The sequence below is a fragment of the Xyrauchen texanus genome, chromosome 27, assembly GCF_025860055.1.
Source record: "Xyrauchen texanus isolate HMW12.3.18 chromosome 27, RBS_HiC_50CHRs, whole genome shotgun sequence".
Taxonomy (NCBI): domain Eukaryota; kingdom Metazoa; phylum Chordata; class Actinopteri; order Cypriniformes; family Catostomidae; genus Xyrauchen; species Xyrauchen texanus.
In genome coordinates, this window is record NC_068302.1 from 13514693 (window position 1) to 13541186 (window position 26494).

Consider the following 26494-nt stretch of genomic DNA (forward strand, 5'->3'; position numbering starts at 1 on the left):
TTTCAGGTGCTGCCTTGATGTTCAGCTGTAAACTGTGTTTGAGGCATCCTCCACATCCATAACAGTTGGCACCAGATCTACAGCTGCCGTTCAAGTTATTTTTATGTGTGATTTGATTTGACGGGAGTCATGAGACTCCCCCTAGTCAATAATGTTGATAGATAAAAATTAAATCAGGACAGGGAAGTAGCGAACCCAGACGGTGGGAAAATAGCACAGTAAAAGTACAGTTACCGCACTTAATAAAATAAAAATTTTGGTTTTTAATATATGTATTTTGTCTTACTGTACTGGCAGAGTTTTTATAGTCAAAACAAGTGAAAAAAATGCTGAAGAATTTTGAATACGTTACTGACCTTGAGTAATCTAACAGAATACGTTAAAAATGACATTTTACAGCATGTATTCTGTAATCTGTAGTGGATTACATTTCAAAAGTAACCCTCCCAACCCTGCATATGGAACAGTACAGTAAATAACATTACAATGTTCATTACTGTACTTTTTTGACAGCAAATTCTGTACTCTCAGGAATGACAAAGAACGTCATGCCATACTATATCTTAATTGATCACACCTTTTAATTACAAACTGTATTGATATTACAGGCATTATGAATTTACAGTAATGTCAATTTGGTTAGGCAATGTAACTGTATAATGTGACTTTACAGTACTGAAAGATTTTTAATTCAACATCTTTAAAGTCAATTTGGAAATGGATCTTTCATTGTTTGCTACTGAATTAACAGATGGTTAAAATTACTAAACTGAAAGAAGATCATTCTATTGTGTTGTGGTGTTAAAACCAAATGTTCTCATTACATGTCACAATAATCTTTTGTTCTGAAACAGTGATTATATGAAAGGATATATGTACAATCCTAATGAAAGCATGATTTCAGGTTTTGAATCGATGACTTGCTTTGATACAAGTGTGATGAATTTGGTGTTTTCTAAGACTTGTACCATTTGCATGTGAAAATATTACCAAAGTGTATACTAGTAGATCCTATATTTTCTATTGATACAAATAGTATAATTTATATTCTCCCACTCAGTATTGGGGAAGGATACTTTGTATCATTAAATACTCTGGTCTTTAGAGACCTGGCACAAACAGTATATCTATCCAACACAAATGGATCTAAAAAAATGCAAACATTTTCAAGACTATTAGAAAAGTATAGAATAGAATATATTGTGATATATTTTTATGTTTTTTTATTTATTTATCAAAGAAATAATGCAACAAATCTAGAACAGGATTCATTACTTCCCAACTGAAGGTAAAAAGTAAGAGTAAGAAAAAATTATGTCTTTTATATAATTTGTAGGAGGGAATACAGAATAATTCCCCATTGTTACAGAAATTCAACGTGATATAGAAGAAATGTGTATGAATATATGAATAATTTGTCTTTTTATGAACAAATAACTATATATCATGTGATAGTAAACGTAAACTGTTTAATTATTTTATTATTTAGATATAAATGTACTTTATTATCTCAATTAGAATGAAAGCATCAAACTCGTGCTACATTACTATGCATTGAGTGTGCTAACATGCACTTTAAATGGCCCCATCCAGCATGTACAGTATACATGTTAATCGTACCACCATTGACCTCGGCATTATGTGCAGGCTCCGAAAAAATGTACCCGAAAGTTGCACACAACACAAAGCAGAGAAGAAGAGCAACAAAAACAGAAATGTCCCTGCGTTCCAAATAGAATAAATCAGCCTCCAAAGAGCACTTTGAAGGGAGAAAAATCATGCTTTGAGATCACTTCAAACTGAATATCCAATAAAAATGACTTATAAGGTGAGTTCAGATTCAGAATAAATGTTATTTATGAGCCTCACACCTTTCAAACCTACACAGCTCTCACAGTGGATGGTAAAGCCTTCGAAGGAAATAGGGGCTGTAATTGTTATACTTTTGTCTGTATTCTGCCCATTAACTTATCATCTTATGGAAATTAACATCTGCTAAACATCTTAAAAAGATCAGATTTACAAAAAATCATCATCATCATCATGTAGGGTGACTCATGTATTGGGAGTACCAATCTGCTGAATGTCTTATTGACAGCTGAGACATACTTAAAAAAAAAAAAAGTCTTCCAGGTGTAAACACACATCAAATAGATGAATGGGTGATGTACGTGTGCTATCAGGGACCTTTCCACCATAGTTACACCCATATTAGCCCCTTTCCTATCTAGAGGTTGAGTACTCCTCACACCCAACACCCATCTTTGCAGTAGCATCAAATATCTTTCTTTCAAAACAAGTATAAAAATCCTTTTCATGATCTTACGTCATAAAATACAATAAAAGAGGGTAACAGGTGCATACTATGGCCAAGGTTAGCATGCTAGCTTTAGTATTAGCGGCATGAATGCAGAATGTAAACATTACAAATTACACATTATCTACTGCATATATTTTACTTTGAAGTATCATTGTGTGGGTATAACAGTGTTTTACTTATTCCAATTGTTCAAGTATACAGACATCAAATTTATAAAAATACCAGGGATCACTAGGAAAATATAGATAAACCCTATATTTTCTTCATCTTCTATTTTTTCATGCCATCTCTCCATAGTCTATAAGAGTTTATAAGAATAATGTCCTTATACATAGTTTTAGTCATCGTTTTAGTCTTTTCACGAAAATGTCTTTTAAAATGAATCAACATTTTGTCATGTCATATTCATTTCTTTTAGTCAGTTTTACTCTGATGAAAATAACATCATTTTTATCAATATTATAGTTCATTTTAGTCATTAAACTCATGTATACATAAGAAGTGTTTGAATGAGGTATTTACCCCGTCTTAAAGCGGTTCATTTTGCCGGTGTTAGCGCGTTCAACTCACGCTGCTCAAGCGGAGAAATCCACAACATACTGGATTAGATGAATCCATATCTAATATCTTTTCTATACAGATTCTATACATATTTCTTCTTCTGCTTATATCTTGCACTGTTGATATCTTGCAGTATAATTTTTATCTTGTCATATTTCATCAACACTATGCTTTAATAAAACCGTTTCATTACCGCCATGATGCACCTTTTTCTTCTCGTTTTGGTTATCGTTGACGAAATCAAAAAAACCCTTCGTCAATAAAAATTTTCATCTGTGATTTTGTTGACAAGCTTAACACTGGGGATGTCACACTTAGTGACTGTTGTTGCTGATCTTTCCCTCCTAGTCAGTGAGCCTGTCACACCAATTACAAATGGAGGGAAGGTGTCACACTTAATGACTGCCTTTGACTTTTCTTAACACTTAACTGTCATGCCCCATTTTTGCAGCCATCAGTTATCTGAGCTACACTATAATCAATGCTTTGAAAATGTAAGGAATGCACTTCGCTGTAAACTTTTTCACGTCGTTGTGCCCTTTTGTGTACATCTCACTGTTGAGAAGGTAGTTAGTGGACTTCTTTGATGTACTAAATGGTCAACCGGAAACTGTCTACATCACTTCCTCAGCTGATGTCCTTTCTTCTGTTATTAGATTTTGCATGGTGACTACAAAAAAAAAAACAAACAAAAAAAAAACAGCAGTAGCTCAATTATAACTGCCCAATGTAAACATACTGAAAGTATTTTGTAAGTGGAAAAGCTACTGCATTTTGAAAACACCTTAATTATTGCCACACAATGAAGTTAAGTTATTAGTGTTGCTACTTTATAGTTAGTTACTCCCCAACACTGCTCCTACTCAGAGAAGGGTTATTGAAAACAGCATTGCACACAGGGATTACCATCAATTATAGGCAGAGGTATGAGCTGTAAACCCATCTAGTGATTTATGCAATAAAAAGGTCTTATAGACAGTATCCTGCCTGCCCACACTTTCACTGCAGAGATGCTCATACAAGGTATCTGCTCTCAAAGCACAAAGGAACAGCAAGATAAATCCAGATGACTAACACCTCCTCAGACATATGTACATTGCAATATTAGCCCACTTTCAGAGACAGAGGAAAGTGGGTTGCAGGATACATAATATCTTAATTAAAAACAGCTTAAAGGAATAGTTCATCCAAAAATGTTAATCCAAATTTAATTTGGAGACCGGCTGGCTGACAAGTTAACCAACTAAACACCAGCTTGGTCATAATGGGAGAGCAGTTAGACCAGCTAACACCAGCTTGGCCAGTTGTCCCGATGAAATCAAAATTAGACCCCATGAAATCAAAATGAGGGTTTTGTGGCTTTTAGTCCATTTTGTTTTTAACTTGAACATAATCTATATGCTAGTGTACTCTTAAACATTGACAAAATTCACATTTATCAGGTAAACACTTTTAAAAATCAATATTTTTCTTGCTGACCAAACTGACCAAAATTACCTTACCACCTGTCACAAACTGGCAAATCATGGTTCATGGCTGTGCCATAACCATTTAGCCTATTGGCTAAAACAAAAAAGAAAAAGCCCTTCAATATTTTCCACTCAAATTAACGTTTCATTCCAAAATACAAATAAATAAATAAATAAAGTAACAAGCAATTTCATCTGGCCTTTAATCTTCCCCTGAACACACACACATACCTGAATGCTGGTCATGCCTGTGTCCATGCCCTCCAGAACACGTCCCTCTCTCAGCCTGGCGATTCGTGGGTTTTCTACTTTCAGGAAGTCCCAGACTAGTTCCGTAATATCCACTTGCCAGTCAGTGCCGAGCATGTGGGCCACCTGACCTCGCGTGTCTGAGGATTCTGCAATAAAGTGCGTGAGCACACGCACCATGGCTCTCTGGTACTGCAGTGTACAGGTCTTTCCTCTCCGCTCTTCATCATCATCATCGTCACTGTCCCGTGTTGACCTGGAAATGTATAGAAAAGAATAAATGTCTGCATCTGCATCAGGATAGTCATTATTTATATAATATTTGTCATTACTTTTAAGTTCTAACCAATCATGTTTTTATTAAACTCCACCACACCTGTGGCCACCACAATTGCTAGTGTACTGTGGGTGGTTGCCAGGTCCTTACTAGGTGGTTGCTAGGGTGTTCTGAGTGGTTGCTAGGTTTTTGCTTACCGGCCCAGAGCCCACCCCCAAGACTTCATGATATTCTGGCCCCTAGTTAAGGTTTAGGTCCCTCTTTCAATGTTGGTTTAGGGAATCATTTCCCTGTTTTATTGTCCGCCAGGGAAAGTCCAATCATTTGTATAAGTAATAGCACACCACTCCTCAACAAGCAGCTAGATTTGAGGTATCATTTATGTTCGTGGCACAAATATTGCAGAACTAGTTACATGCAGTTCAGTTTAATACTTATTTTTCAAGCAGTGCATTGCATTAAAACATGCAGATACAGGTCAGGAGCTTCAGTTAATGTTCACATCAATCATTAGAATAGGAAAATATTTAATCTCATTGATTTTGACCGTGACATAATTGTTGGTGCCAGATGGGCTGGTTTCAGTATTTCTGATGATCTCCTGGGATTTTCACACATCAGTTTTTAGTGTCTGAATGGTGCCAAAACCAAAAAACCTCCAGTGTGCAGCAGTTCTGTGGACAGAAAAGCCTTGTGGATTAGAGAGGTCAACGGAGAATGGCCAGATTGGTTTTCGCTGACAGAAAGACTATGGTAACTCAGGCAGAATAGCATCTCAGAATGCACCACACATCGAACCTTGAGGCAGATGGGGTACAACAGCAGAAGACCATATTGGGCACTTTATTATGACCATAGTGTTCCTAATAAAGTGTTCGCTGAGTGCCTATGTCCACTATCTACATAACATTTATATATTTACATGTATTAATTTAGCAGTTGTTTTTATCCAAAGCAACTTGCAAATGAGCTGATTTTTGGTAGTTATCAGTGGTTTACATGTAAATGCACTCAATATTAGCAGTGCCGCAATGCAATTTCCAGAGTAGACCTCTTTTGTATGTTGGTGCAAGTGAGAAAGCATGTGTTAGGTGCAAGCTCCAGAAATGTTATAAAGCCTGTATCAAATAGCCTACATAAAAAGCATGTAGGAAATTGATGGCAAATGGCCCAACATTGTTCATAAAAGTTTATTTATTTAGCTCAAGTATTTCTATTCCAAATAATATCACTAAATAATATCACTAAAGCCTTCTGTTTAATGGGCAATGGGTGTGACCACGACACCTATTGAAACTCTGTAGTCTAGATACATAATAGTGCAGTAAAGTACAATGCAAAGAACAGTAGAAGAAGACACATACATAGCCTGTAACCCATTTTAGACAGAAACAAGAGCTTTTTGGTGTGCTTCCATTAAGCTCGATTAGGCTGATGCACCTAATCAAGGGAGGCTAATTAAGCATATCAGTTGTGTTTAATACTCTATGACTGAGTGACATTTGCAGCAAGAGCTAAACATTCTGTGCAACCTGTAGCACACAAAATAAAGCCTGTACATTCATTCAAAAATGACTGTGCAACTACACCTAGGTTTGATGCTGAAGGGCACACGATCAAGGTAAAGAGCAGCAGAAAGAACAAAGGGCCCAATGTGCTTCACTTATCAAAGATGGTCTAGTAATCTGGTCAAAAAATTTTTTTCTATCATAAAGTCATAAAACCACTGAAAGAAATCCATGTTGTGTTTAAAAGTTTAAGATATTGCATTCAAATTCATTCTGGGATATCTGTAAGGAAGGTGTATGTTTGTATACAGTAGGTACACTGGTTTAGCATTAGAGTGTGTTACTGTACTGTAAGCAGATTTCTAATGCAGAGCAAATGCATTTCAAATCCAATCTAAGTTTAATCAATTACATCAATTAAAAAGCTGAAAAGCCAACACACGCATGGCAGAACAATTATTTTGTCCCACCTCATTACTTATTTATTTTAAAGCACATTTAGCTTTTAATGACATAATTAGCGTCACGTTTTCAATATGTACAAAAACAAAACAACAATATGTGTGTTATTAGTTAAAACAGACAGTGTTTGATCATTACATCTTTTTCAAACTCCAGTTTTGCTTAGTAAACTCCAAATATTGAGAGAAATGCTCCGAGGCCTGAAGCTCTGATATATATATATATATATATATATATATATATATATATATATATATATATATATATATATATATATATATTTAAAATAATACTCTAAGTTCAACCTTCACAGTGTAAAATGTAAATGTCAATCCATGGCCTTATTTAAGAACAACAATTTGAAAAAAGTCTTTATTGAAACAGATGGAATATTTACAAATGACATTTTGTGATTTAGCCATCAGTTGTTCTGGGTAAGATGGCATTGGCAGCTAGACGGGAGGTTAGGAGACGATTCAATAAACAATATTTTTCAGTGAACAGGCACATCCCTTAAGGGGCAGCCTGAACCAACAACACATATCTCACTCGCACAGTGTAATTTCTCGATACAGACAGGAATAACCATTCCCAATGGTGTGACTTATCATGCTTGCCTGGTGTTGAGAGAATACTTTTAACACTACCCCACAAAGTGAGGAGCAACCTGGCACTCTACACGCTCTCGGCTTGGCATACACACAAAACTGCTCTCTCGGGTCAGTTTCACTCTAGTACACACTATACGGACCAACTGGCAGTACATTTGGCAGAGACCGAAGAGCCCTATAATTCTCGCTCCCTCTCTCAAACTCACACACATATACTGGCAAGCAAATGGATCATCAGCGCCCACTTGCATCAAACCATAATGCTGTTACATCAGCAAGGTCATGCCTGTTACGCCTCGCCACACACACATTTTGAGGCGATGGGCCAAAATTGATATTTTCTCCTCTCTTGCATGTAAAATGTCTTTCGGTCAAATAAAGCAAACGTGGGACGACATTGCCATTTATCATGGCCATTCATCCATGCTAAGCATGTTCACACTGTGATAATTACAGGAAAGATGAGCGTATTTTGGCATCCCACCCACCAAATCTACCACTGGTTAATAATTGTCTGGGCTGAGCCAAACACATGTTCATAAACTGCTGACAGAGCCCCAGCACTTTCTGAAATGCTAGATGAGTGTGCCTAAGCATTGCTAGGCTAATTATTCCTTATGTGCTGACGGTGAAGTCTTTCATTAACAACCTGCATTTCAGAGACTCCATGCAGAGTTGGAGGCATTTGGACAAGATTAGAACAAATTACCAGTGATATTTCAAAACAAACTCTGCTGGAAAAAAAAGGACCTTGATGCTGGTCTGTTGATGATTTAGGAGAGGTTTTGGGCACTTTTCACATCAGGCTGGAACACCAGCAGGCCAACCAACTAAACTAGCGTATTAGCCAGAGATCTTCTATACAGGAGATATACAAAACCTCTGCGCTTTTACCATCGGAGAGAGCGGAATGGTCAACTAGCGTGTTACAACGGTCAACATTTGTGGGTACCATATACATGAATGGGGATAGCCATATACTAACACCTACTTGTCACAAATTTTCCATACCTTTTCTTATAAAGCAGAGATTTTATCGTAGAAAAACTATATGGTACCCGTGTGCCATTCATTCCAAAAGGATTGTTTAGTTTAAAACATGCTGAATATTAGCAGACAGATGATCAATTCATTAAGTGATTAGCAGTTTTTACAGCACACTGAAGTATCTCCTCCACAGACATCCATTTAAAAAAAAAAAAAACAGGAATCTTGTCTCGTCGCAAGTGTACCGCCCATAGAATGTAGTCTATATGGGACCGCCTTGTTATGCTATTTTAGGCTAAGCTTGTAGGCTCCTCTATGTAAAAGGGTTCTGATATTGGCTAGGCTGAGAGGCCACTTAACTTATATCCTTCCTCAGAATCTGAAACACCAAAGTGATTTCTTTACCTGAAAGGACTTGTTTTCAGTATTCTACTCTATGCTGTGCCTGACTGAAAATCTTAAATCTTGATGATTTGTCTTCTTGATAATTTTAAACGTAACATTGAAAATATGTCAATGAATGTTTTTTAAATAATATATAACACATTTCTCTTTGTGTTTTCAGTTAGTATGCTAACCTATTAGCCTGCTAAGCAGCATTCTCTATGGTTAGCATGCTAATCAAATACTTTAACCTACTAATATAACATACAGCACAAGTTACATCATGTCACCACATAAGAATATTGAATTTCGTGCTACATGGTACAGTGGACATGGCAGGGCTGGATTTGTAATCTGACATACTAGGCATTTTCCCGATGGCCAGTCCTCTTCCTTTTGCCGATCAGGGGAGGACTGGCCATCGGGAGAAAAATGCTGGCCGCGAAACGGGAAAAAATTTATTACAAAAATATTACAGTATCCACATTGAAGTATTGTTAAATTCTGACTGTATGTACATGATCAACTAAAACAGAAAGATGAGTCCGACACTTCTGATCAGGCATTAGATAAAGCTACCCATTGGGGCCTAAGGGGAATCAGATTCTGCAGGGCGACTGAATCTTGCACAGCATTCAATTAGATTGGATGCAAATGTAATCACCATTATTTAATGTAACATCAAAGTCTGACTGAACTAACAACACTAAGTGAGTCCCAACTTTGCCGCCTACAACTGTGTAGGAGCTCTGGAAGCAACTAGCATGATGAATGCTAGAACATGAGTGAGTGGGTTCTAAAGGTGTCACCACAGCAATGTACATTATTGCCACAAGACTGGGACATTAAAACAAACTTTGGGGCTCTGTCACTAAATCAGAACATGATTGCGTCAGGTGGCCATCTTGTTAGTGCTCTCGCAGATTGTGTAAGATTGAGGCTGTCACAATGAGGCAATCGAGCCCCTCATTAGAGTCCACTTGATCCGCCTTGACAGACAACCACCTACTGCTGGAGACTCTGTACCATGAAGACACTGCTGTTGTAGGGCTTTCTCACTTTTCCTATTCAAGTTTAAGTTGACTAGTATTGTCCAAGCAATCATGCATTACATATGAATTACTTTCACCTTAAAGGTAATGTGTGGTTCTCTTTCTTCGATGAAACACAAAAGGAGAAATTCTGTAGAACGTACTGGTCACTCTTTTCCAAGCAATAACAATGAAAGGGAACTAAAGAAGCTAAAAAAAAAAAAGAGAGCCAAAAGAACCATGAAAATATCATTAAAGCAGTCCACATGTAGCATAAACAATGGGCATCTTCTGAAGCCATACAGAAGCTTTTGGTGAGAAACAGAGATCATTTAAAATCATTTCTATTTGATTAAAAATTTATATTTTTATGTTCAACAGAAAAAAGTCTGGTGAGTATATGATGACAGTTATTTTCATTTTTTTTAAAGGGAACTAACCTTTTACATTCATTTCAATTTGTAGAATAGTGCATGAATTAAATGGCAAAAACTCAAAACATTTAGAGAAATAAACAGACTTAGATTGTTACATCTGTGAGCAGAAAATGTGAGTAGTCCTGAAAACTTTCTAGGTGGTTGCTTACTAACCCAAGTCAAAAAAACCCTCCTTCATGTATTTATGATGTTCTAAGTCCTAGATACTATATGTGTGTTGCCCCTTTTCAATGAAAGTCTATGGGATCTTTTTCCACCCAATTTTAACATCTGTATCATCTGGTGGCTTGGAAAAATAATTTCACCCCCACCTTTACTCGATAAGGAGCACATGTTTTAAGGTATCATTCACATCCATAGCACAAATGGTGTGGGACGGTATACCATACACATCAACATTTTGGCAATGATGTTTACCTTAGCACAATAATTCGAACAAAAAATTACAAAATTAAAAAACAAACACTATTTTAATGAACAGTAAAACATGGGACATCTGAAAACATTATTGATGTGAGCATTCAATTGATTTATTGAACTGTATTTTTTAGCATGTGCAATGAATCAAACAGTTTGAAAGAATTGATTGACATTAACTTCACAACACTCCCTTTAATGTTGAATGTCCTTTAATATGAGGGCTGTTTATTTAGACTTGCCTGCACAAAAGCTTGTTTGTATACTAAGCAGGCATCTTCTCAATGTAATCTACAAAACACACACACATTTAACGCACAATGAGAAGGTTGATGTGCAAACCAAGTAATTAGCATCCTGTATTCATTTTAAGAACGTTTAGACATAATTTATTTGGCAATTAACAGCTTTAAGATGTGCATCCATAAAAGTCACAAATTAGCTCTTACAAAAACCCTCACAGCCTTCAACTAACAAACTGGTGTACCAAAAGTTATTTCAGTAAAAGTAAAATTTCCAATTGACATTTACAGTTTAACTTTAAGTTTAAACCCATACAGAAATCTGATATATCACAATATATTACATAAAATCACAGGCCTATATAAAAATACATGATATAAAAAGTCACATACTTGCACATACATGCAACATGCATTTCAAAATACTACAGAAATGGTTGTTTTCATATATGTTCCTATCATAGTGGAATTTGAATAGGCCTATGTAGCCTAAAAAATATCAAAATATGTGAAATATATCTTTATCTATTTTTTCCTTGCCATATTTCAGATTTCTGTCAGGGAGCACATTTGCAATAAATTTGACCTTACACTGTTACAATACATTCAATACTTATATATATATATTTATGTTCATATTAATCATCATTTTCTCACCCTCATGCCATCCTAGATGTGTATGACATTATATCTTCTGCTGAACACAAACAAAGATAAAAACAACATATATATCTCAGCTCTGTAGGTTCACACAATGCAAGTGAATGATGACCAGAACTTTGAAGGTCCAAAATACACACAAATGCAGCATAAAAGTAATCCACATTATCTAAAGTGGTTCAATCTATATATTCACAAGCAATATAATAGGTGTGGGGAGAAACAGATGAATATTTAAGACCTTTTTACCATAAATTCTCCTGCCTGCCCACTAGGTGTCAATATGAACGAAGAATGTAAATTGCCCAAAACAAAAGAAGAATGTGAAAGTAAAAGTGCAGATTTATAGTAAAAAAAAGGTCTTAACCCTTGTGCATCAATTAAAAAAAGTTACACATAGATTCATTATGGACAAAAATGGCCATGTCCAAAAACTGTCATAAAAATATTATAGATTTATATTTTTTTCCACTTTCACTGACATAATTTTTTTAACCAGCATCAGCTCTAATCATAATGACCAAACATTCATTCATTTTTAGAATTTTAACCCTTTAAATGCTGGTTTGTTTACATAATGCCACTGTTGTTTTTTTAGGAAAAAATTAAAAATAGTAATTATTTTCAATTTAATAGATGCTAAGCAGAATTTTTTTTCTTTGATTATTAGAGCCTCGGATATGTCAATGATTAACAACAACATTCATTTTGATGCTTTCATATTTTTTATGCAGTATCAGATTTAAAAAAAGCTACTATAATGGACAAAAATGGCCATGTCAAAAAAGTGTCATAAAAATATTATAGAATAATATTTTTTTCTACTTTCACTGACTTATATTTTAACCAGAATCAGTTCTAATCATAGTTACCAAACATTCATTTATTTTCAGAATTTTAACACTTTAACAACAACATTCATTTTGATGCTTATGCAGTATCAGATTTAAAAAAAAGCTACCATTTAAGTCCATAATGGACAAAAATGGCCATGTCAAAAGTGTCATAAAAATATTATAGAATAATATTTTTTCTACTTTCACTGACTTATATTTTAACCAGCATCAGTTCTAATCATAATTACCAAACATTCATTTATTTTCAGAATTTTAACACTTTAAACGCCGGTTTGTTTACATAATGCCACTGTTGTTTTTTATAAAAAATATAATAATTATAATTATTTTCAATTTAATAAATGCTAAACAGAATTTTTTTAATTTTTATTATTAGAGCCTCAGACACATACAAACCACACTCTGAAATCCATACCAACACACTCACACAATTATATATTCATAATGTATCTAATTGGCTCTATAATATGCATAAGCCAAAAACAGCAGAAAACAACAACAAAAGCGATGATATGCCAAACCTGAAAAAATGGCACGATCTGATAAAAAATATTTAAAATGTAAATTTGAAGCCTTGCCAACATAATGAAAGCATGTTAAACAAGATTGCATAATTTTATAGTTAAATGGCACTGTGATTAAAAATCGCAGTTTTAATGGGTTTCAATGTGCCATTTTTGTCCAAAATGACGCTAAGAGGGAGTATTTTGTGTAACTAGTGCAAAATATATATTTTTAAAGAAAATAGGGTGAAATATTAAAATTCCAATAAAAATTCACACCTGTGGAAAATTTTATGCAGTTAGCATTAACACAGACAAAGTTATCAAAAAAACAAAACTGAAAAAGCCAAAAATGTCCACAAGGATGCACAAGGGTTAAATATTGATCTGTTTCTAACCCACACCTGTCATATAGTTTCTGAAGATATGGATTTAACAACAAAATGTTTAAGAACAACAGATCTGAGATATATTAGTTTTTTTTTTTATTTGTTTTTGTTACATAGGAGCAGAAGAAGGAAAGTCAAACACATTTGGGATGACATGAGGATAAGTAAAAGATACGAGAATAAACATTTTTGGGTAAATGTCATGGTTACTGTTGTAACCTCCATTCCCCGAGGGAAGGAACGAGACTTTGTGTCGAATGAAGTGACACAAGGGGTCTTCCTGGAATGCCAAACGTACCTCTGAACTGAGAAAAGGCCAATGACAAGTTGGCAGACAGAATTTGCATGCCCCGCCCCGGACATATGGGTATAATGGCGCGGTGGTAGGTCCAGCCAAATGAAGGGGGACTCTACAAGCACGGCGACCGGGGCAGCGTGGCTGCCCAAGGGAAACGTGGGTCTGCCGACAGGGGGACCGTACCGTGGGAAATACATCACAGGGACTTTGCCTGAAAAGGGAACTAAGCCCGTGGAGCCTGACCCCAGTACAGAACACCTGTGACACGTAGTGGGTCTGGCCGCGAATTGCTCCGCTGAATTCGCCGGACAGAAGACTAGGGAGGAGACCATCCAGGGAGCGACGGTTAGTGGCTAACCTGGGATAGAAGACGCACTGGATCAACTTGGTGTAGGGCACTGTGTGCAAGCGGAACACCCGGTCGGTTGTGCCGCGTTACCGAGTTCTACCGGCTCGGACCTGACAAAACACGGGATGAGACCAACTCAACCCTGAGATTGTAAAATCTGGCAAAGGTATTCGGTCCAGCCCGCTGCTCTGCCGATGTCTGCTAAGGAGGTGCCATGGGCCAGTGCCCACAAGGATGCCACACTTTTCGTAGAGTGTGCTTGAACCCACAAGGGGGCGGGCACGGCCTGGGTGTGATAAGGAAATAGCATCAACGACCCAGTGAGCTAACCTCTGTTTGGAGATGGCGTTCCCTTTCTGCTGTCCGCCGAAGCAGACAAAGAGCTGCTCAGAACATCTAGAGCTCTGCGTGCGGTCCAAATAGATACGCAAAGCACGTACCGGACACAGCAACGAGAAGGCTGGGTCTGCCTCCTCCCGGGGCAGCTTGCTTGCAGGCTTACGACCTGGTCCCTGAAGGGGGTTGTAGGATCCTTGGGTACGTAGCCCAGTTGCGACCTCAGGATAACGTGAGAATGTGCCGGACTGAACTCCAGGCAGGTGTCGCTGACAGAGAATGCATGCACGTCCCCAACCCTCTTGATGGAGGCTAACGCGAATCAAGCGGCTTGAAGGGGGTCTCTGAATGCCTGAGAGGACCACAGAGAGATCCCAGGAGGGGAACAGGCTTCAGTCTCCAGGCGCCTTTCAGGAACCTGATCAAGTCGTGCTTAGTGCCAGGGTGCGGGTGCCAGAGGGTGCCCCATCCCTGAGAAAGAAGGTCCTTCCTCAGGGGAATTTTCCAGGGAGGTGCTGTTGCGAGGAGAGTAATATCCGAGAACCAGGCCCGGGTGGTCCAGTAAGGGGCCACCAGGATGACCTGTTCCCCGTCCTCCCTGATCTTGCAGAGCAAGTTTGCCAGCACATCTGTCCTGAGAGGAGCTCCTGTCAGGGAGTACCAGAGCGGACAGTGGGAGTTGTCTTGAGAGGCAAAGAGATCTATCTGTGCCTTGCCGAATTGGTCCCAAATCAGCTGGACCACCTGGGGGTGGAGCCTCCACTTTCTGCTGGGCGAAACCTGCCGTGACAGCGCGTCCGCCGTCGTGTTGCGGTTGCAGGAATGTGAGTGGCGCACAGCGACCTGAGTCACGGCTGACTCCAAAGGAGGAGATGGCGGGCGAGTTGTGACATATGACGAGAGCGCACGCCGCCTTGGCGATTTATGTACGCTACCGTCATGGTGCTGTCTGAACGGATCAAGACGTGCTTTCCCCGGATTAGTGGGAGAAACCTCCGTAGGGCAAGAGATAGAGCCAACAACTCTAGGCAGTTGATGTGCCAATGCTGCCAGGGTCCTGTCCAGAGGCCAGCGGCAGTGTGCCCATTGCACACGGCGCCCCAACCCTGTCGAGAGGCATGTGTGGTCGAGATGCGTGCACTCGCTACCCCGCTTCCCTTTATACCTGTATGTCCGGGGCGGGGCATGCAAATTCTGTCTGCCAACTTTACATTGGCCTTTTCTCAGGTTCAGAGTTATGTTTGGTGTCACAGGAAGACCCCTTGTGTCACTTCATTCGACACAATGTCGAGTGAGTGACAGAAGGGGTACTATTCCTTCAACAAGAATATATTAAATCAAGTCAAAGACTGAACAAGGTTATGTATTGTATTATAATTATTATTTTTAAATGACTTCAAAAATAAAATCTACAATAATACAGCAAAAAGCTTATTTCATGTATCTTTTATCTGTTCAGCCTATAATTTTTTATAGTAATTTCTGGATGTCATCTACTCCTCTGTAATAATTTCGTGATGGCACAGAGCTGTACCTTATGATTGAGTACTCATGAAATTCCGACTCACTGACACACCAGTACATGTATCAAGTACATTTTTATTTGGATGTGACAAAAAAGTAGAGTTGCCTGTTTCGGTTAGTTGTTTACGCTGTAAATAGTCTCCACTTCCATCAGCTCGTCTCAACCGAGTGCGAGAGCATGAAAGGTGGGAATTGTTGCATTGATTGACTTATAGTGCATTGAATGAATCAGTGCGATGTTTAGGCAATATCTCCACACACTGGACTTTTCGTCAGTATTTAGAAATGACCGGTACTCCCCCTCACATTTAAGCCACACTGGAGCTCAGTAAGAGGGTGCACTCAAGTGAGGGTGAGAGATGCCGCCTCCCTCTGAAATTTTATTTGCTGGTGTCGCTGTTTCACAGAGTTACTTTAGAAATATAACTGCTATGCACATTATTGAATCTCAAATTTTTTTATATTTTAATTGTTTTATTTATGCACAGTCGATTATTTGTGTCAACCAAATCTTTGAGGAAGCACTGTCTCCCTGGCCTCCTCAGAGAAAACGCCACTGGCTGATGCAAGCATATTGTGATTTAGACCAAAATGAACATTTTAAAAGTATGGTTAATATCAGGCTATGGAACTCACAAGTGACACAAAGGTTGAAAGATCAAAGCCATGTTCAAGTAGAAACACACCTTTTATAGAACAGATTTTCGGAACCAGAGAGATATGAACAGATCACTGTCACGGCCGCTACTACTCTTCTCCTAGCACACTGTCAAACTACTGAATTGCCCAATTTGCCTACATACTTTTATGATAAGTATAGCTGACAAGTGTGTTGACTGGCATTTATTTGAAATCCGTCAAGTACTTCCACAACATATACTTGTCAAAAAGTTGAGCAGAGAAGTTTGGGAAAGAGTGCTGCCACAAAAAATCCATAACACATGTACAGTATCTTTCGCAGGGAAGGGAAGATTGCAGCGAGCTTTGCAAAGATGGAGGATGAGGTGAGAGAAATGTGGATTAAACTTAATGTTATCAATATAAAATAGTTCAGTGTAATTAAAAATATTTGTGTGTGCTATGTTTTATTATGCTAATTAGAGTATTGTGCCATTGGCTTAGCAACATAGTAATGCCAAACTGTACTGAAATCAATTGCAAGTCTTGTTTCCCTTTCTAAGCGAGACCCGTGTGGCCTGTTGAGTTGCTGTCTATGTAGAACGTTCCAAAAGATTGCCATAGAAGGCTGCTGCCTATGTAGGCAGTAAGGCAGCTTAATAGGTTTTGGAGCAAAGCTTAATTCTGCAATGTATGGGATCTCTCATTTGGCTTTGCCAAAACTCTCAATCCTTGAATCCATTATGTCTCCCTCAAACTCCTGGAGTCTGGACAGACAGACTTACTCATTGGTTAACACAGCACCTAAAAATGTATCCTATGAAGTCATTTATATTCTCTAAGAGTATTCTTACTTTCTTACACACATTCTGCATCACTGTGCCAGACGAGGCATACTAAATTACTAATTTAAGAAAATATTCTATAAGAAGTTTTTCCACAAACCTAAGATAGTTGGTGGTAAAGTGAAGTCCTGTTTACAATGACAGTGATTTGCAGCAACATGAGGGATAATGACTATTGGTGATGCAATGTGGGTGTGTCCAGCAATCTTACAAAAAAAAAGAAAAGTTGAGCGTAATGCAAATGAGCAGTGACGCAATGCGGTGACCACCAATGGAAGTAAATACAGTGGAGAACACGTGATCTGTCTGCTGTCACAGTGTAGTTGACACGTGTTGGTAAGACGGATAAGTAAATGTTACTGGGAGCGATTTCACAGTTGTGTATGATTTGTTTCTGCCCACATACAGGGATGTAAATAATTATGTGCGGAAAACTGTGCCAGAAATTGTCAGCATTCTAAGTGAGTTTGATCCATGCTTTGATAATCGTTCATCTTGTTCATGCTATAATATATATTGCACTGATGCAATGTATAGCCTATAAAACACTTTCTGTAGCGGAATGTGAATTTTTAGCAGCAAGTAAACAGATTCCTTTTCAAAATGGAATGACATCTTAGTTTTACCAGCATACTTCTAATTTGTGATCAGATTTTTAAAAGCTTTGGCCAGTTGTGCAGCTCACCAACAACGTTAAGGCATCAAGGTGACCAAAAATACAGCAACCTATAAACCTCCAGCAATAATTTGGCTGTCGAGTGTCCCCATGCTCCAGTTTTGGTTAATGATCAAATGTAGAGGAGACTAAATGCATGATGAAAAATTGCAGACATGAATACTTGAAATTCGTCTGAAATTCTGTACTTTCATAGTACGTATGTCCTGGATTATGTACATTTTCTTTGCAAATGTTGATGAAGTACATTCTTTAGGTGTGCAGGTTCATAGTATAAAACATTCCACATGCCACATCCAACATGTTGGCATTGACCTTTTACCTGTTTGTTCTTTGATCTGTGACATACTTCCTGAACAACTACAGCCAAAACAATTTAATCTGCTGCACAAGAAACAACTTTCTAGGTACCATCACTACCACTTTTCTTTCAACTTATTGAATCTGACAGCTCTTCAGGTGTCCACGGGTTGCACACTTCATAATTTCAGCAGATGCTGTAGGGCATTTGGGTTTTGTTCGCATATTGTATAATGAATACTAGTATTTTGGCATCCTATTTATTTGCCATTCTGCTTTTTAAAAATTGTGTAGCAGGAAAATATAAATAATCAGCCCTGGATGTGTTAATCTTACTGGATCACTTTCCGCCTCCTTGCTGTTGATCAGTACAGTGTTGTATGTTTTTTCATAATACCTTGCTTAAAATTCTCAGAAATCAACCCAAAGATTCATACCTCTGGACATAACTGTTTACAGGGATCCTCCAACCTTTGATCTGGCTGAGTTCTGTATCTGACACCTCGATGTGCAGGGGCAGTTTGGGGATCCAGACCTTTACCTCCAGCTGGGCCTTAAGGTAACCATAGGTGAAGTTCACCAGCATCCGAACACGCCCCCTCATCTCTTTGCCATTCACGTAGACGTAGTCACACCTGTCTGATACCTGACAGCAGAAGAGAGAGGAAGACAGTGAGGGCGAGGTGAGAAAAGAACAGAATTTTAAGGTACTGTGGTGAACTTCACATTACCGAAATCAATATGTTATGTCTCATTGACAGAGAGATATGTTTGAAATGGACTGGCAAGGCACCAGAGCAGAGATCTAATGATATAGGAAAACAAATATTTGCAAGAGTCAGCAGTCATTTTCATAAGTCATAAGTTAGTGCAGCGGTGCTTAAAGTTTAAGGTGTAGAGGGATTGTAAGGGGTACGCAGGAAAGAGTGAGAAGCAAAGACGTGTGTGTTCAGTTTCTCTCCTTGTTTTCCCTCTCCTTATTTGCTGTTAAGTGTGACTCAGGTGTCGTGCAGTAGCTATTGATCCCCCAATGAAATCCTGTCCTATTAGGACCGGCAGTGATTTCATTTCCTAATTGAAGTTGTTTTGGGTATTTTATTGTGCCTGATTAAAGATTTCTGTAATATTAATCATGAAAATACATAAATTAATGTCAAGTAAGCTCTATATGACATATCACATGATGTAACCAAAGCAACAGTTGTTCAAATGAAATTTTCTTTGTGTGTTTTCAGTTAGCATGCTTACCAATTAGCCTGCTAAGCTAACATTCCATCATACATTCCCTACAGATAGCAGTCTAATCATATTTAGCATATTAGCATATTTAGGGGAACATGACTTGATGGGGAGAATTCTACATGGCACAGGTTGTATGCAAACAAAGATGTTCTTGTATACGTCATTGAACTGTGGAATACAGATTTAAAAATGGAAGATTTACAGTGAATTTTTAGCGTTTCTCTAAAAGTCTATCTTACAAATTCAGAAGACTTGGCGTATAGCACACAAGTCACTTGGACTTGTTTTAGAATCATTTTTGTACTTTTTATAATGAGATGAGATGGATTTGGAATGACATCAAAGTTAGTATATCACGGCAGAATTTTTTTATTTAAGGGTAAGCTATTCCTATTTTATTTTTTATAATTAAAATGTTTTATTATGTATTTTTGCAAGAGAAAGAATACAGAAAGTAGGATTAAAAATATAGGTCTAGCAACAGAAATTTTTATTAGTTTAATTTCCTTTAATGAAGTGTAACTGGGCTTTTTCATTATTCAATGAAGCTGTGATAACTAAAAGAGTATATACAGTTAGTTATTGTTTTTTTTTCTTAAATTAACTTTTTTAAATATCAAAAACATAAAGCTGAAAAAACATTATTCACTGAATTAATTTTGTATCTATTATTCAACAGTATTATGTGCCAACTATACTGATTACAAAACTGAAAGACAAGAAAATGTCTTCTGTTTGGTGTTCTTGAGTTTTCTGGTTTACAAAAGGTTTTACAACAACATTACATGCAGGTCAAGGTCACATACACGCAAGTAGATCCAGATGAGTAAATTAAATGATGAAATAATTATCAAGTATTATCATTTCTGGGATTTCTTGCACTTTCTTCTGATCTTTCTCAACACTTCAGTTATTCTATCCCTTTTTATATTAGAATAAATTAAAAGCAGCACTGGCTCTTTCCCAGTTTACACGGAAATACAAATGCTGAGATGGAAACAGCATATAAAACCCGGATAGATAACCCTGTTATCTTTGAAGGCGGAAGATTGAGGGTATAACTGTGTGTGTGTATGTTTGTGTGTGTGTTGGCATCCAGCTGAGCCACAGACCAAAAGTTACTTTCCAGATGGCTGCTGGAGCAATAGGCACCAGCTTGGTTAATAACGATAGGTAAACACAACAACCTATCATAAAAGACACACACACACACACACACACACACACACACACACACACACACACACACACACACACACACACACACACACATACACATACACATACACATACACACACACACACACACACACACACACACACACTCAGTTTGGTTTACATGTTTTATGGGGACTTTCCATAGACATAATGGTTTTTATACTGTACAAACTTTATATTCTATCCCCTAAACCTAACCCTACCCCTAAACCTAACCCTCACAGAAAACTTTCTGCATTTTTACATTTTCAAAAAACATCATTTAGTATGATTTATAAGCTGTTTTCCTCATGGGGACATTTGGTCCCCACAAAGTGATAAATACACGCTCACACACACACACACACACACACACACACACACACACACACACACACACACACACACACACACACACACACACACACACACACACACACACACACACATACACACAGAGGGAAGACTTGGACATAAGGAAGGTTTCATCTGCTTGGTGAATAGTTACGAGGCTAGTTTCCAAAACCATCCGTTTCATAAATGGCAGTGAAATTACTTGGCTGAATATTCCCTTCTGAAATAAGCCTCAGATTTTTGACTGGGTCTCTCTGACTTTGATTCCTCTCACCAGGATCTGACAGCGATGGAAACTACAGAAGCACGCAACACACATTCATACCATCAAAGTGTGGCCAGCAGCAGGAAGATAAAAGTACATGTAAGAACACACACACACACTCATATACACATACACACACACACACACACACACACACACACACACACACACACACACACACACACACACACACACACACACGTTTGGTTTCCATGTTTTATGGGGACTTTCCATAGACATAATGGTTTTTATACTGTACAAACTTTATATTCTATCCCCTAAACCTAACCCTCACAGAAAACATTCTGCATTTTTACATTTTCAAAAAACATAATTTAGTATGATTTATAAGCTGTTTTCCTCATGGGGACAAACAAAATGTCCCCACAAGGTCAAAAATTTCGGGTTTTACTATCCTTATGGGGACATTTGGTCCCCACAAAGTGATAAATACATGCTCACACACACACACACACACAAACACACTGTCGCACATGGCGGCAAACTAAAATTTGGTGCATAGCCCTTTCATATTAATAGAGCTCCTGGGCTTCTTTTTCCTTGTGAAAACATTTGTGTTCCTATTGTTTCTATCTTGTAGGAATATTAAGACTCTGCTGTTATGGGTTTGAGAACAGAATTTTCATTTCATTGCCAATCATGTTGAAACCTAGTAGACACTTTCCACAAATACGGTACACTCTGGTGTTCTATGATCAGTGTTGGGTCATGTTACTTTTAAAAGTAACTCTTTAGAATATTGTGTTATTCTTTAAAAAGTACTTAATTAAAAAGTATTTTTTTATGGAAAGTAAAGCGTTACATTACTTTTGCATTATCTTCTTCTCACCCAGCTCTAACGCAGAGCAGTTGGGCTGCATAAGTCAGTGAATTGAATGAGTATTTCATCCTGTGTATCATGCCGTGTCCAGTGGAAGACTAGTCTTACAATCCCTCTGCCTAAATGCGTTTACTGATTTTTTAATGCAGTGTGTATTAACACATGAATCAATTGCGTTTCACTCACAGGAATGTTGACCTAATATTACTCTAAAAAGCGCATGCACTTTCTCGAGTTGATAGACAGGCAATGTCTGTGTCTAAAAGGTGATTGGCTCTTTTTCCTGCAAGGCAGGACTTCCTTTCTAGATCCATTGACTGTTGAGTGCTAGAGCTTCTTGGTTGGGTGTTCCAATTTCTCCCATTCATTTAATTAGAAGTGACTCGTCTATATCTGATAAATTGTACCCATGCAGTACGTCTCCTTCCCCCGAAGTTTGCACACTTTTACTCCTGATTTCTAGCAATACAGGGACAGAAGAGGTGTACAAAAGCAATGTGTTACTTTATTTAAAAAGTAAATCATGACAGTGAGGCATTTACAATGGAAGTGAATAGGGCCAATTTGTAGAGGATTTAAAGGCAGAAATGTGAAGCTTATAATTTAATAAAAGCACTTACATTAATTCTTCTGTTAAAACGTGTATTATTTGATCTGAATAGTTGATTAAATCATTATTTTTGCAGGATTACAGGGTTAACAGCATTACTGTAAGCCTGCATGGCAACCAAGTTGTATAATTGGATATATAGTCAATTTAGACAGAAAAGTTTAGTAAGCGATTTTATCACACTAATATCATGGCTGCTCTTTTAAAAAACGTCAAAAAAAATCTTAAAGTTTACAGACTGACTTCATTCACATTTACTCTTTTTTTTTTTAAGAGTTGTTTGAATGTTTGTGGTACTCAACATTATGTCACAATTGCTGTCTCTTAAACTTGTATTGAACCTGGAATATTTATTTAAGCATTAGAGGCAATAATCCGATGAATCTGTTCTGAGAACCATCGGACATGTTACATAAATTATTATAGAATATAAAATTAACCTTTGAACTTTGAACTTTGAACCAGGGCCATAGTAAGTGGGGTGAAAGGTGGGAATGATTCTAGGGGCCCAAAACGGCCCACAACAAATTCAAAACTGTATTTTTTAATAGGTTAAAGGGCCCAGTGCAATATACAGTCAGGGGGCCCAGAAATCTTTGCTATGGCCCTGCTTTGAACACACCAAGTGTGATTTAAATGACCAGTAATATTTAGCTGTTCCCCGTTTTCAAAATTGTTACAGATATTGTTGTGTTGACTGCAATCGTGAAACTCCACCATTAAAGCCTGTTAACAAAGTTATTGTAATAAAAAAAATTATTAAACTGATATTCCCCTTCTGTCGCTCTCTCCACGTTGTGTCGGAGAAGCGACACTAGGGGTCTCTCTTGAGCGCCGATATTCACCTCTGACCTATTGAAAAGGGCCAATGAGAGTTGGCAGTCAGTATTTGCATACCCCGCCCCCGCATACGGGTATTTAAGAGGGGCAAATACGGAAGTTTAGTCAGAAAATTTCTTCGGAGCCGATGGTCTGTCTGCAGTTTGCTGCGAGTTTACACACCACGAGTTTCCTGTTTCCTCTGACGATCTGCATGCTGTTGGATCTTGATGGCGCACAACAGCGGCGTTCTCCTTCACATTGCACGGCGTGCATTGTTGCCCCTGAGCGCTTCGACAGCGCAGACACACACACACATTGTATATTTAAAAGAGTAAATTCCTATTAAAAGAGTAATTTCTCTAAAAGAGCAAAACACAGCGGCGTTGAACGTCCTTTTCAGGACGCGTCTTTTTCAAGATGCCCTTCCGCCCCTGTGTTGTTCCTGGATGCGGTAGAAGCCTCTCCGTTTCAGACGGCCACAGGCGCTGTCTCATGTGTTTGGGCCGCGATCACACCGAGGCGGCGTTTGTGGATGGTTCATGTTCTCACTGCGAGAACATGACCATGACCACGTTGCGGTCGTGGCTTGCTTTCAACAGAAAGCAAGCCACCCCAGCTGCACCCCGCATTGCTCCTTCTTCCCACGGGATTGAGGACGATGCGGTTGGCGCTGGGGGCGATTTGGGGGCGGCAGCGGGTGCAGTTTCACCGGGTAGCCCCCCGCGAACCTCCCGTTCCCCGACACGCTCGCTGGTCCCCGTCCATGCTCGCGGCGATAGCGGCTCGCCTCACGGCCTGGCTGTCTATCCTCCCGAGCCCGAAGCAGATGAGCTCGCCGCTGCATCGGAGAGTGTGATGTCTGATGCCGAGGACTCCCCTGGACTGCCGCCGACGCTCAGATGTCTGACATGCTTTCCCGGGCCGCCGTGAGCGTGGGGTTGGATTCGAACCCTCCATCCTCCCCACAGCCTTCACGGTCGGATGACTGGTTCCTGGGGGCAGCGCGCCGTTCGCGGCCTCGCATCCCCCCGGTCCCGTTTTTCCCGGAGGTGCATGACGAGCTGACGTCTACGTGGAGAGCCCCGCTCTCCGCCCGTCTAGGTGCCACCCGCTTCACTCTCACCACCCTCGACGGCGGAGAGCGCCACGGATACGGGGCGATTCCCCAGGTCGATAGGGCAGTTGCGTTCCATCTATGCCCCGGTAGCCCTACCTCCTGGTGTGGCCGCCCCGTACTCCCATCCAAGCCCTGTAGGACAACATCCTCGCTCAACACGAAGGCCTACAGTGTGGCTGGACGCCCTGCATGCGATGGCCCTCCTGCAAGTCCACCAGGCCAAAGCACTCAGAAACGTGCACGGGGGTGGACCTGATCCTGATGTGCTGCAGGAACTGTGCTCAGCGACCGACCTCGCCCTGAGAGCGACGAAGGCCACAGCGCAGGCACTCGGACAGGCGATGGCCACCCTAGTGGTCCAGGAACGCCATCTTTGGCTCAATCTGGTCGAGATGCATGAGGCCGACAAGAACCGCTTCCTGGATGCACCTTTCTCTCAGATTGGCCTTTTCGGCGACACCGTCGAGGAATTCGCCCAACAGTTCTCCACGGTGAAGAAGCAGACGGAGGCCATCTCTCACATCATGCCCCGCCGCACACCTGCCGCTACGGGCCCTGCCCTGTCTGCTCACCGAGGGCGTCTCTTTGCGGCGAAGAAACCAGCTCCTGCTCTGCCTCAACCCGGGCCCAGCTCTCAGCCCCAGCGTCGAGCACCCCGCAGGTGGCGCACGCCCCCTGTCTCACGAACCCCCTCTAGGACCCGGAAGGCTCCCAAGCGTTCCTGAGACAGCCGACCCAGAGCCGAAGACGTTAGCTCCGGAGGTGGTAAGACCGCTCCATCCCCTGGTGGAGGGCCGGGAGGAGAATCCTTTGTTTTTTCATTTGCCACACACCCTGACAGGGGCTGTGGTACCCACATTCTCAATAAGAGCTATTTCCTTTGCCTCTGGGTCACCTGGCCCGCAAATGCCGTTCTCACGGCAATCTGTTTTCAGATTACGACAGTCCCGGTACACCGGTCGCGGCGATCCCGCCTTCCGCCTGCCCACGACTGTCCCCCGGCCTGCCGGTTCAGACGAGTCCAGAGGACGCCAGCATCAGACCTCCTCCTCAGTCACGAACCCGCCCCCTGCCGGGTGCGCGGAGCAAGGTAAGTGCTTTGAGTCTATTCTCAGCACCTCAGCCTCAGGCCGCAACGAAGCCGCCCGACGCTACACTACCTGTTCCAATCCTGGACCTGCGAGTTTTCAATCGGGCCTTGTTAAAACTCCCCGACCTCCTCTCTCAGGGACGGGGCACGCTCTGGCACCCGCGCCCAGACCTCTGGAACCTCCATGTCTGGTCCCTGGACGGGATACGGAAGAGCTAGCCGGCTTACCGGCGACCGTTGTGAATACAATCAACCAAGCCAGAGCCCCCTCTACCAGGCACCTTTACGCCCTAAAGTGGCGCTTGTTCGCAGATTGGTGTTCTTCCCGAACCGAAGACCCGCAGAGATGCGCGATCAAGTCAGTGCTCCTGTTCCTACAGGAGAGGCTGGACAGGAGGCTGTCCCCGTCCACCCTCAAGGTGTATGTTGCCGCCATTGCCGCCCACCACGATCCTGTATACGGCAAGTCTTTGGGTAAGCACGACTTGATCCTCAGGTTCCTGAGAGGCGCCCGGAGGTTGAATCCCTCCCGGCCAGGCCTAGTTCCCTCCTGGGATCTCTCGGTAGTCTTGGCAGGACTCCAGAGACCTCCCTTCGAGCCACTTGAATCAATTGGACTCAGGGCCCTCTCTCTTAAGATGGCCCT

At 40.0% G+C, this 26494-nt stretch overlaps 1 protein-coding gene across 1 annotated transcript in view; it reads right to left on the reverse strand.

Annotated features, from left to right (window-relative positions):
• Nucleotides 1-26494, reverse strand: part of si:dkeyp-14d3.1 (transmembrane protein 132C) — a 402929-nt gene that overhangs the window by 15431 nt on the left and 361004 nt on the right. Inside the window, exons 6-7 of the mRNA XM_052094014.1 lie at nt 18748-18956; nt 4582-4855 (exon numbers count right to left, since the gene is read on the reverse strand). Coding sequence (XP_051949974.1) covers nt 4582-4855; nt 18748-18956 — 483 coding nt within the window. The remainder of the gene's footprint in view (nt 1-4581; nt 4856-18747; nt 18957-26494) is intronic.